The 11,980-nt window shown below is 38.4% G+C and overlaps 1 protein-coding gene across 2 annotated transcripts; it reads right to left on the bottom strand.

Annotated features, from left to right (window-relative positions):
- Positions 1-1,841: 1,841 nt before the first annotated feature.
- Positions 1,842-10,723, bottom strand: LOC115778354 (uncharacterized). 2 transcript variants are annotated; one of them, XM_030726448.1, is made up of 8 exons: positions 10,564-10,719; positions 9,714-9,747; positions 8,281-8,357; positions 7,022-7,127; positions 5,930-6,913; positions 5,096-5,248; positions 4,214-4,306; positions 1,842-2,931 (listed from the first exon to the last, which is right to left on the bottom strand). In XM_030726448.1, exons 5-8 carry the CDS (start codon positions 6,911-6,913, stop codon positions 2,611-2,613), a joined length of 1,551 nt encoding a protein of 516 aa, XP_030582308.1. In that variant the 5' UTR covers positions 7,022-7,127; positions 8,281-8,357; positions 9,714-9,747; positions 10,564-10,719; the 3' UTR covers positions 1,842-2,610. The 2 variants fall into 2 exon arrangements, with proteins under 2 accessions (XP_030582308.1, XP_030582307.1); XM_030726447.1 differs by lacking the exon at positions 7,022-7,127 and having other exon boundaries at positions 10,564-10,723.
- Positions 10,724-11,980: the final 1,257 nt, after the last annotated feature.

Raw genomic sequence — 11,980 nt, 5'->3', positions numbered from 1 at the left:
TTTTCTTAAAAATAACTCAGTATGTTACTTAATTACTTGCTGTAGAAAGTAGTTACACTACTCATCACATTACATTGTGTTACTCTGTAAAATTACCTGAAACACTGTCACATAATTACCAGGTAATAATATGAGCCTTTGGCTGCGGTTCCACACACCAACACATATCTGTATCCTGATGAGGATACACACTTTCCTTCTTTTAGCTTCTACATATCAACACAAAGTCAACAACAAAAAGCAAAGTTGAAAAAAACCCCAAAGACACTTCAAAGTGATGTTACAGTGATTTGACTGTAGAAACATGCACAGGCAGAAAAGGAGGCTACGGTGCTGCAGGCCTGACTGCTCATCACTGCAGACTGGAGATCAGACTCTGGCTGCTGGGCTGGGGTTGGCCTACACTCAGCTTTAACATGTCTCTGGGTTCTTGGCTAGCTTTGTGTTAGCATGCTGTCTGTGCAGATGTTTACAAAGAGCAGATGTTGTGTGAGCAGCATTATGGAGTTGTTTCTGGATGCAGTTTGCACTTCACCACTGGGCTCTTTCCTCTCCTGCACACAAACTGAAATCAGCCAACTGTGCAGGAAGAAAAAAGCATGTTTGATGTGATGTTATTTTCCCCTTTCTTTCCTCCCAGAGTGCAGATAACTGAAGAACCTCTGTAATTCAAATAACATGATTGTAACTGCAATGTAACTACTGAATTTAATAAAGTAATGTGTTACATTACTGCATCATTGAAAAAGTTATGTGGTTACAGTAACATGTTACTGTGGAATGCATTACACCCCACACTGTGTACTAGTAACTGTAACCCGTGAGGAGTTCAAGGAATCAGAAATAGTTGGATCGGTCACTGAGTGTGGATAACGTGGACCCAACTGCAGAGTGAATTAACAAATAAAAGAACAAACCTTTATTTCGGTGTAGAGGAAGTCCAAAAAGGCAGCAGAAAACAAAATCCATGAATGTAAAAAGAAGTCACGCCGGGGATGAAAACAGGAACACAGCAGAAGAGTAACATCATGACAAAAGGCAAAGGCAAGGGGAAAACTGAGGCAGTAAATACACACAGGTTCATTAGGGGAATGGGGAACAGGTGGGTAAACAAAAAAATAAAAAAATCAAGGGACACAAGCTAAAAGAATTAAAGCTAAACACAAAGCACAAGAGACAAGACTACACTCTTAACCCAAATTAGTTGAGTTTACTAGAAAATCGCGTGGAAACTCGTTGCCTTAAACCATTCTAGTTTTTACACAAAGATGAAACTAAATATGTTTAGTAGTCTTTACTAAAATTGATTACCTCATATAAATTTCTTCCCATTTATGTGAGCTAATCAATTTTAGTAAATACTACTAAACATGTTTGATACATTGTACTAAGGTTCTAAGTTAACACAACTAAACATGTTTAGTAGTCTTAACTAAAATTGATTACCTCATATAAATTTCTTCCTATTTATGTGAGCTAATCAATTTTAGTAAATACTACTGAACATGTTTGATACATTGCACTAAGGTTCTAAGTTAACACAACTAAACATGTTTAGTTTCATCTTTGTGTAAAAACTAGAATGGTTTAAGGCAACGAGTTTCCACGCGATTTTCTAGTAAACTCAACTAATTTGGATTAAGAGTGAAAATTACTTTTAAGCTAAACTGTAAAGCAAATAAGCAATTTAACATTTAAAGCTATTTATATTTTGTTAATATAATTAATAACATTTCCTCTTACCCTCTTCCTATTACCCTTTTTATGTTCAAGTTGTATTGAATGTAACACTAAATTGTAAAGAGAATAAATCAAATACATTTCAACATTCCAATATTTTATTTTTTGCAGAATACTTACGCAAAAGACAATTTTAACTGTAGTTTGTCATGTTTTTCAGAAGTATAAAAAAGTATCAAAACAGTAGCCATTCAAAAAAAAGTTTGCCATACAAAAGGCAAGTAAAAATAGGCATATGTGCTTGAACTCAATTCTAACATGTTTAGAGAAGGAATACAAATGCAGCAGCATTCAACAAAAATATTTGCATCCTTTTGAAAAAACTGGACACCTTAAAATAGGACACAATCTCCAACTTGGAAAATGAACAGATCAACTATGTTTAAGGGAAGATTTTGCATGTTTTATGTAAATGTACAGTCTGTGTTGTTAGTAAATGTAATCAACTGAAGCAATAAATTCCTGTGCTGCTATTGACTGAAAAAACCTGTAAAATAAGCAGTAATGTTGCTGTTGAGGAAGAATTACATTATTTTGAATTTACTGCTTCAAATGACTACATTTACCATCAACACAAACTGGACGTTTACATGAAAAGTGCTGAATTTTCCTTTAACTGTATCAACTAAATATTACTATGGAGCCCTGAGCATACACTTCTAAATCCTGTTTTTTAGAGTACAAGTGGCTGGACACTGATGTCTCTTATAACACTGTAAGCTGAACATTACAAACTTTCTTAAGAAATAAAAGTTGTGGCAGTACTGCTGCACTGAACTGCATTAGATAAGAGCAACTTTATCAACTCCATCTGCATTGAGTATATTTTCAACCCCCTGACTGTTCACTGACAACACACAAGACATTTCGTTACATCGCAAGCTGGTTTTTCAATGTTTGTAACTTTGGTTTTAGTTCAACGTGGCCCAGCTCAAGAAATACCTGTTGGATGAACTGGAACGTGAACTTCATAGAAATGGGGTAACTGAGATGCATTGCATATGCAAGTCCAAAGAGAAGACACATAGCTTTTGGCAGGTCTTGAATGTTGTCCATCACCACTTCTCCCTCAATGACAATTTTTAGTGAGGCTGGACTGAGATGCAGGGAGGATGAGGGCACAGCACCTTCAGGTTCAACAAGGAGGATCCCAATGTCAATGTTGCGGAAAGAGTCATCATCATCTGAGTCCTTTATAAATGACAAGAGCACAACAGTGATATTTCAGTGACCATCAATAATTGATAAAAAAAAATAACTTCCACAATCAAATTGAAATTTCTGTCATATCTGTTTTATCATGCTATGCAGCCCTAGTTTCCTAGTGTAAATGTTGAATGAGTTGGAGCTCCACAAAAGAACATCTATCCAGCATCTTCATGTGCTAGTGCTAAGTGGAACAATACCTTATCCTTTGAATTGTTTAAAACTATGCTCACAAGTTTTCTTCAATCACTGGAACTGCCATCTGTTTTCCCACGCCTGTCTGTCTATGCCCAAATCCTGACATGAACCCAACACAGCATAGCATAAGATATAAATTAAGATATATATATAAAAAAAAAAAAAAAAAAACTATCCCTTTAAAGTGGGTTGCATGAGGTGCTTACAGATGGTCAGCATACTTACCTACAGTAGATGGTGGTCAGCCTTTCCCCACTTTGGAGAAGCAGCAGGTGGATCAGTGTAGGTAGATAAGCAATGTACTGCTGCAACTTGTATTTTTAGATAAGTCAAAAAATTTATATCAGTTTTAGTGGACGCATACTATTTTCAGCATCTCAAACTGCTGTCCAACGGACCTATCTGACTAGAAAATTAAGTTACAGCACTCTCTTCATGCCAACCAAATGCCATAGGAAAAATTAGTAATTTTACCTCACAGAACACAAGAGTTGTTAGTCTAGCATGTCCTTGATCCTTAAATGTGTGCTACTGTGTGATTTTAGTGAATCCAAACCAATCAAATAATAACACAATCGAACAGACTGAGGCAGCAGTAGAAGAGCCGTTCCTCTGTTCAGCAAAGTAAACAGATTTTGTCTATGAAGTTTGGCAGGAGAAATCTATATACAACTTATATAAAAGTAATTTTATGTCAGAAGTCTGACTGACAGTAAGGTAATGCAGTGAAAATATTCTGTGTATAGTGTACATTTCACTGATCTAGATTTTTTAGGTGGCTAAAATAATGTTGTTATAAACACTGATCACAGCAGTATATTGCTTAGTTTCCTACACCAGTACCTCTGCTGCTTCTCCAAACCGGGGCCGTGTCAAATGGCACTTAATTCAAGTAATACACTGACTTTGGATAAATAGGTCATACAACACAGCTGCAAAACATTATTGCAAAGTAAATATTAAAGAATTTAAAGTATTTCAAAGACCCATGAGAACCGTGTATAAGAGTGAAAATTCAAGATTGAGTTGTTATTGTTCCTTTAGGTAGTCTTTAAGTAAAATTACTTACAAAGGCTGGTTTGTAGAAGTCTGTGGGGTTGTCACCAAGGATAACAGGAAGTCCTCTGAGCACCAGTGTTCGAATATCAGTTGGCTCTGCAGTCTTTTGGGCAGTAAAATGACAAAAATAAGCAAGTAACTAAGCACAATTGATTGTATCAAAAAATATAAAGTCCCCACATCTTCTTAAGCATCGTTATTACGAATGTACAATATATCGGCATTAACATCGGTATCAGCCAATATTAGTCATTTGTTAACATGTGAGTATTGGTCCGATAAACAAAACTGGGCCAATATTAACAACCCATATCTATTTCCATCTTCTTGTCATTTGATTCCGGACGGGCAGGGGAGGAGGTTGGTCATGTGGTATTTGTTTGGTCATGTGACAGCAATGCAGCGCAAGATTGTGAGGAGTTCATCTGAAGCAGAGAATCAATGTCAGCTGTGGGATTGTTTTGTTTTTTCCAAGGTGTCGAAAGGGTAGTGAAATATATATATTGTATACATTATCAGTTATCTGCCATAACAGCAATATTAATATCGGGTATCGATATCATCCCACATTTTAATATCAGTGCATCCCTAATGGTAATCAAGGACTTTTGAAGGCACATTCCCTAAAATTTAAGAAATACATGGCTCATGGTTAATTAACCCACTGAGACAGTAACACCCTTAACACTGAGAAGAACTAGCAGGTTTTACTGAAGTTCTCTGAAAGTTTAAGTGAAGTTCAGAAACTCAGCCTTGTTTTTCCATCCCTAAATTCAAAATCTTTTAATCATTTCAACAATCTATGTGAAGCATGAAAATAAATACAGTTGGACTTAAAGCCAAGTCATTACATGAGCTGTTGCACACAATGCAAGTGATTAATAGGACCAACCTTTGTTTGTTGGGAAAGCTGTGTCAACATTTGGCCAATGTTCCCTCTCTTGGATCGAAAAATCTCGATAAGACGAGGACTGTGCCGATCAATGCTCTCATAGAATTCCTGTTTGAGATTCTTGCCAACAATCCTGTTGAACTCCATGCATACCTGCAAAATACAGAAAATGCTCCAATATTACATCTTTACAGCTAATAACTGAAGGTGGAAGCACCAGAGTGAGGACAGCAATAAAAATTGCACAGGTGTGGACATGGTCAGCTGTAAAACACAAAGCCCCCTTCAACTCACTCACTTAACACTTTAAATTTGGGGATATTTCAGTTATTCTAGTCAAACTTCTTTAACAAAAACTTTGTACCGCACACAACACAGGAGTTGCTTTTCTACTGCCCTGATTGTTTGTAGTATTGTGTTACTTTTGTGTAGCAGACCATTGCTACATATAAACAGACTATTAATATTTTGTGTCAAATTATATATTTTTGTTGGCAAGTAACCTTTTAATAAGCAGGATAGCGTACCGTGAATAGGGAATTAATAGATGATAAACCTCTTCAGAATAATCTGAAATCAGAGTTCTGCATCAGGGTGTTGATTTCACAATAACGACCAACTCAATATACAATATTCCTTACCAAAAAAAGATAAAGGCAGCTGTAGATAGCAACTACCATGTCCTGCATGGTAAAATTACTTTTTTTTTTGCTGACAGTGGGAATGGCTAACAGATAAATATTTTTAGGTTTTATAAAGGCAGTTTCCTAAGAGAAACACAGACACATATTTAAAAAAAAAAGTTCTCATTATTTTATTCATGAATGAACTAACCTGATCTTCTGTGAAAAGAGCAGGCCAACGTTCCACCATCTCACATACGGCAGGTTCTGACTCCACCACCTCTTTTCTTCTCAATGCAAACGTCAGATCCATCTTCTCTTTTACAAGCTGTCCATTTGGTGTTCTCTTCTGCATTTCATTAACCAAGTCTTTGCGGGCACCCTCAAGGGCTACCTGATTAAATCCGTCTGGAAAGTTGGGTAAGAAGTTGATCTCGCCTTTCTTTGCCTTCTTGATGTTCTTGTTGGCTGGTTCTCCTTCAGTTGAATGCCCTCCTCGTTTCCCTGCATTTACTGCTACATCAAGGCACCCTGATCTTCTGCGCTTTGTTCTGTAATTAGCCATTTTAAATTTTAGACTATTTTTCCAGCCGCTACAGCGACTGGTTGAGCCTCGCTCCTGGAGAGAGGGGTGCTTGCTTATGAGGGCTTGTGCAACACTTTCGAACTGAGCATTATTTGGGTATGCTGTGTAACTATACATGCTCTCTGCCAATCTTTCAAGAATCTCATGTTTCAGCTCTTTTGTTACTTTCAGGTGCGTACCATCACGAAGAAACTGAAGATCTGCTTGCCTAAGTCTATATGCTACATCAACAGAAAAATCTGGGATATCAAAACAATCTGGCCACTGTTTCTGTCGCTCCTGCGAGGATGTAGAGAGGATCTCTGTATCTGCTACACTGGGTGTGCCACTCAAAATTTCTTCAGATGTTGAGACAGATACCAACTCAAGTAGAGGGATGACCTTGACTGTTGGTTTTTCAGGAAGATCTTCGATATCTGTCAGATTGCACACTTCATAATTGAATTCAGGATCTTGGTACTGGAGACTGAAGTTGAAATTAAGTCCCAGTGATTCTTTAAGCTTGCCTATCAAATCCTCCACTGTAGTAGGTCTTGTATTCAGAACAACCTTTCTTATATCTGTCTCTGTGAAAATTACTCTCAAGGTCATCTTCTGGTGTGCTGCCATCTTGGAAATAAAAAAAATAGCTTATTAGAAATATATACACAAAGACATAGATATTCAGTTTAACATATGGCTTATCAAAAAAGATACAAAATTACCAATTAGGCTTACATTTAGACTCTATCCAGAGCAATGCTAGTACTGACAACACTTGTGGTTTCTCAACACAGAATATAGCGAGTGAGTGTCACTGCTGAATTTTCTCCAAATCTGTATGCTGACAGAGGGAAAACATCATTCAGCTCTTTTAGTTCCACCACACACAAAGAGGGATTTGCGCTGCCACAGAGTTCAAATGATCTGAAATGTTCATGGTACCATGCCGTCATTGTATTGCACACAAACAAGATCTCTGTGTTTATTGCCACAATCTGCTTGATCTGTTTGAAATTTGGGAGGCCTGAACATGAACCGACAGAGAGTATCATATCAGCACAATATCTAATTCCATCTACAGAGACTGATGATGCAACCAGAACCTTTGTAAGCTGGGGTACTCTCTTGCAGAAAACTTGTTGGACATTCTCGGGGAAAGATGTGATCAGTGCTGTGGTAACTTTGTCCAGCTCAACTGAGGGCTTGAAAAACGAACTTGTGTCCAAACAGTAAGCCATCATTTTCTGATGCTTTACAGCCAGTGTAAGTGCCACATGTCTGAAGTTGTGTGCATTACGAATGACCCGCTTGAAGAATTTATGTTTTCCCTCGAAACGCATTGTCCAGACATCTGACAGTGGGCCAAATGCCTTAATCATCTCAGGATAATGCTCAATGAAGTGGTGTTTTGGACGCAATTTGAAATTTGGGAATGTAGTTTGCAACAGTTCTCTGTGTTCTGACACTTTGCAGTCAAAGAAATGTATAGACTCTTCAGTGTGCCTTGTTGCTACAGCCAATTCAACAATATCTTTAAGGAGCATCAGAACGTTCCAGGCATCGTCCCCTTCAGGCACTTTATGGCCAATGAGAAGTGGGAGCAACCTGATTAGAGCCCAGTTCTCATGGCCATTTCCACCTATGGTCCCTTTGGTAGAGAAGCCTTGGGCAATAGGCTGAGGCTGGTCAGTTTTGTCATGAAAAGCATATGCAAAAGATTTGATAGCATGGTTCAGTGTTTCTAATGTGAAATATTTCTTAGAAATCAGTTCTGAAATGCAGAGTGATAACTCAACAGGAACAACCCCTTCAAAAAGGTCGTGTAGGATGTCAGGGGGATAGCCACGAGCAACATGAAAGTGCTCCAGACTGTCAGTTAGTACACATCGTCCCTTTACACCATACTGTTTTGCCAAAGTGGGATCCTGCTGTACCTCCTGTACCTGTTTGTTGTGAATGTCTGCAGTTCGGGGTTCAAAAGAGCCCGAGCTTACCTCCTTGTCTTGGATCTCACTCCTCGTTGCCATGCAGAACCTGCAGAACTTGTCCACTCCAAAGCTCTCAAAGAATCCTGCAAAAGAATGAGCAGCCAAGTTATCAGCAGCCACATACAACACTGTGCCTTTGACACATGCTCCCAACTTCTCAACATATAGGCCATCTTGCTCCAAAGAAACCAGATCCTGGATCAGAGGATGAAGAAATTTAGCATAGCCATATTCTTTTACATCAGAGGCTTTACATAAAAGAGCAAGTTGAATGGACTGGAGTGTGGACCTATATTTTGATGGCACATTGGCAAGCACCCAATACACTGCACTCATTTTATGTTTCTTCTTAGATGTCCCTAATGGATTGGACACTTCAAAATCATCTGTGTAAAGTCCAACAGCGATTCTGAATTCCTCGCTGTTAAGGAGGCCATTTCCTTTACAGTACAAACCATCTCTGTATGTACTGTACTCATGTGGCACATGTTTTTGTACTGGAAGAGCTTTATCTAAAATGTCTGCCCTGTTCAACATTTTCTGTAACATGGCATTTATAGGAACATATACAGCACTAGATTTCTTTTCCCTGGCAATAAAGTACTCAACTGGCATAACCACATCAAAGTTTTTGTTTACATATGCTGCTCTCCTTTTAGAGGTTGATAAGGAGCCACCCTTGCCACAATACTTTAGTATGATATTGCTCTCTGAGGCAGCCCTGACTACCTGTTTCACAGTTGAATCATCTACATCTGTGTGTAGCTTCAAAATGTCCTTGACTGAATTGTGCAGCAGTGGTTGGGACAGTTCACTTAAATGTAGGAGCTGTTGTATAACTTCATCGATAGAACTTTGTGGAATGTGGAGGATGGTTTGCATCTTTAAAAAAAGAGCAGCTAGGTTGTGCTCCAACTGTTTCCCAAGATCATGATGCTCTTCATTGCTGGACTCTTCGCTGCCTTCTAAATCAACAGTGTTGTTTGGGGGCCCATGTTCCTCTTCTGCCACTTCATTGGTTTCACTACCAGACACTATTTCTGGTTTGAACATCTTCCAATTGCCTGTTCTGTGCTGTTTACTTCTGTGTGCATTGAATGTGGAGTACACAGTAGTATGAAAGTTACACCCATTATATGGACAGTGGACTCTGTGATTAACTTTTAAATGTGTACTCCGCAAGTGAGTGATAAAAACTGCCTCTGTGCAAGCAGCAGAAAAATCACAGGACTGACAGTGAAAGGTCAGTGTTTCACACAGTTGTGCATCTTGGTCTTTCTGGTGAATTTTGGATAAGTGGACCCTAAGTGCACTGATGGACTTAAATGTGCATAAACACTCTTGGTGTAAGCAAGGAAATGGTACAGTTCTGGTGTAGCTTCCATGTTTTAGCCTGTAATGTTTTAAGAGGTAACCCCTTTTCTCTGATGTAAACTCACAGTATTTGCACTTCCACTGCATCTTCACACGGACCTGTAAGAACAAAAAATAATAAAAATTTTAGCACACTTGTCCACAACCATGTCATCAGTGATCAAGGAAATATGGTACTTTGAAATACTGTCTCCCTTTGAAATTTCTGTTCTCAGCCTGAAAATTTTGTTTTCCCATTTCACATTAGAGTTAAAATATTGCCAAATGAGTTAGGCTTACCCTTCTGTCTGCAGACAATTGACAGGTTTAATAACGTTTCTAACTTGTTGTCAGTTCTGTATTTTAAGAGTCTGGAGATCAGAGGTGGAGAAGAAGAACTGGCGATAACCTCAGCTTCAGCTCTTTAGTCATACAAGATTTCAACCTTTGTGTCCGACCATTACATTTCAGTACATACGAAACCGTATAGAAAAAAAACGTGGACTAGGTTAACACAAGCACATGCTGTTACGAACGATGTGAAACGCTAAGCTAACGATAGCATTTAGCTGTCTTGACACTACTGGAGCGGCTTTTTCGATTAAAAAAAATTACCCTCAGAGACAGGATACACTCGGCTTAAACTTGGTGTAATAAAGGTTTATTTCAGCAAAGTACATCTCTCCTAAAGTAACTGTCCGTTATAAACTGAGACTCGTCAGTATGCTAACACTAAGCCAATGCTAACATTCGCGCTCGCCACTCCACTCGCGATATTTAACTTCGATTCCAAAACCCCTCACTTTACCAAAGTGTCGATAATGGTGGCGGTAGGCTGTAACTATAATTTTCAGTTATATCTGCACATGGAACTCAGCTATCTTTTAAGCAAAGAAATAGCTAGAATTATTTAAAATAGTTATTCTTCACACTTACCAGTCAGGAGTCGTTGAACTTGCCACGGTGCATGTTGCAGCAGGACTGAGTTTGAATATGCCCCGCCCCTTCACTTCAAAAACATAATATCTTTAGTAATCTCTGCTTAACAAGTTCATTACACTCTATATTTGTGTAGAAAAGTACAGTTAACTAATTTGATTTAGTAATGGGACAACATTTTTACCAAACACGAAAGAATAAGTAATGATTACTAAAACGTTTAATTACAATTAATATCTGGGTTAAGAGTGTACCAAAATAAAACAGGAAGAAAGAAAAGAAGGGAACACAGAAGACAGAGGGAACAGAGGGGGGGCATGGTGACCGAAACAAAAACTACAACCATCAACAGAACCCAGAAAACTAAACCTGAGAATATAAATGTAAGGAAGCAACCAAGAAATATCTGATAAGAGTACAAAACTCAAAACTGCAGAAACAATAACAAAAAGAGTCAAACAGAAAACATCAAATGACAACAGCAATTAAAAAAAAGACTCGAGAATCAGGATCTTTGCTATAAAAGAAAAACTGTCAATATGGGAATTCATAATGTTTACAGAGGGTATTATTTCAACCTGAGAGGCAGCTGGAATGAGTGAAAATCAATCGAGCTGATAGGAAGGCAACAGTAACCGAATCAACCATTTGGGATGCGGAAGAGCATCTCTGAACACACAATACACTGAACATGGCACAGATGGGGTGCAGCAGCAGAAGACCACACCGGGCGACAACAGGAAACTGAGGCTACATTTAGCATGACTCATCAAAATTGGACAACAGAAGATTGGAAAGACGCTGTCTTCCAGTGTCCTCCACAGTCACCGGGTCTCACTCCGGTAGAGCAGCTTTGGGATGTGGTCGAAGGGGAAATTTTGATAAGCAGCTGACAAACATGCAGCTGCTGTGTGATGCGATCATGTCACTATGGAACAAAATCTCAGGCATGTTTCCAGAATTAAGGCAAAGGGGTCCAACCCGGTACCAGCAATATATATGGTGCAGTTTTCACATCAGGACCGTCATTCTCACCACTCTAAATGCAGTGCTCAGAACGATCAAGGCTTTGTTCATAAAACTGACTCACCTGTGCAAAAAACACCACAACAATCCAAATGGTTTTCAAACAGGTCAAAGCATGAAAAGTCAGTCACTTCAACTCTGTGATGAATGGATAAAAAGCTTTCACCACCGTTTTAAGTCTCAGACATCAAATTGTTTTTTTTTTTACTTTTATCAAAACCTCACTGACATTGGAAAGAGGACTCCAAAAATGTGGCCTAATGTAGAGTAAAAAGTGTTCAGACACCAAAATGAAATGTGAAGGATTTATTGGAAACATTACAGAAATGCTGAAATGGAGAAAAGCAAAACTCCTTGAGGATACTCATGAAACTATATGCATCAGAAA

The sequence above is a fragment of the Archocentrus centrarchus genome, chromosome 3, assembly GCF_007364275.1.
Source record: "Archocentrus centrarchus isolate MPI-CPG fArcCen1 chromosome 3, fArcCen1, whole genome shotgun sequence".
NCBI classification, from domain to species: Eukaryota; Metazoa; Chordata; class Actinopteri; order Cichliformes; family Cichlidae; genus Archocentrus; species Archocentrus centrarchus.
The sequence above is the reverse complement of the archived record's forward strand: the minus strand, read 5'-3'. Positions and strand labels throughout refer to the sequence as shown.

What these genes read in the sequence shown, in the direction of transcription:
- LOC115778354 (XM_030726447.1), bottom strand. Translation starts at nt 8,313, where the DNA reads ATGGCAACGAGGAGTGAGATCCAAGACAAGGAG. An exon ending in CTCTTTTCACAGAAGATCAG is followed by an intron (nt 5,249 to 5,929) that starts GTTAGTTCATTC and finishes TGTATTTTGCAG; the next exon opens with GTATGCATGGAGTTCAACAG. An exon ending in ACTTCTACAAACCAGCCTTT is followed by an intron (nt 2,932 to 4,213) that starts GTAAGTAATTTT and finishes TCATTTATAAAG; the next exon opens with GACTCAGATGATGATGACTC.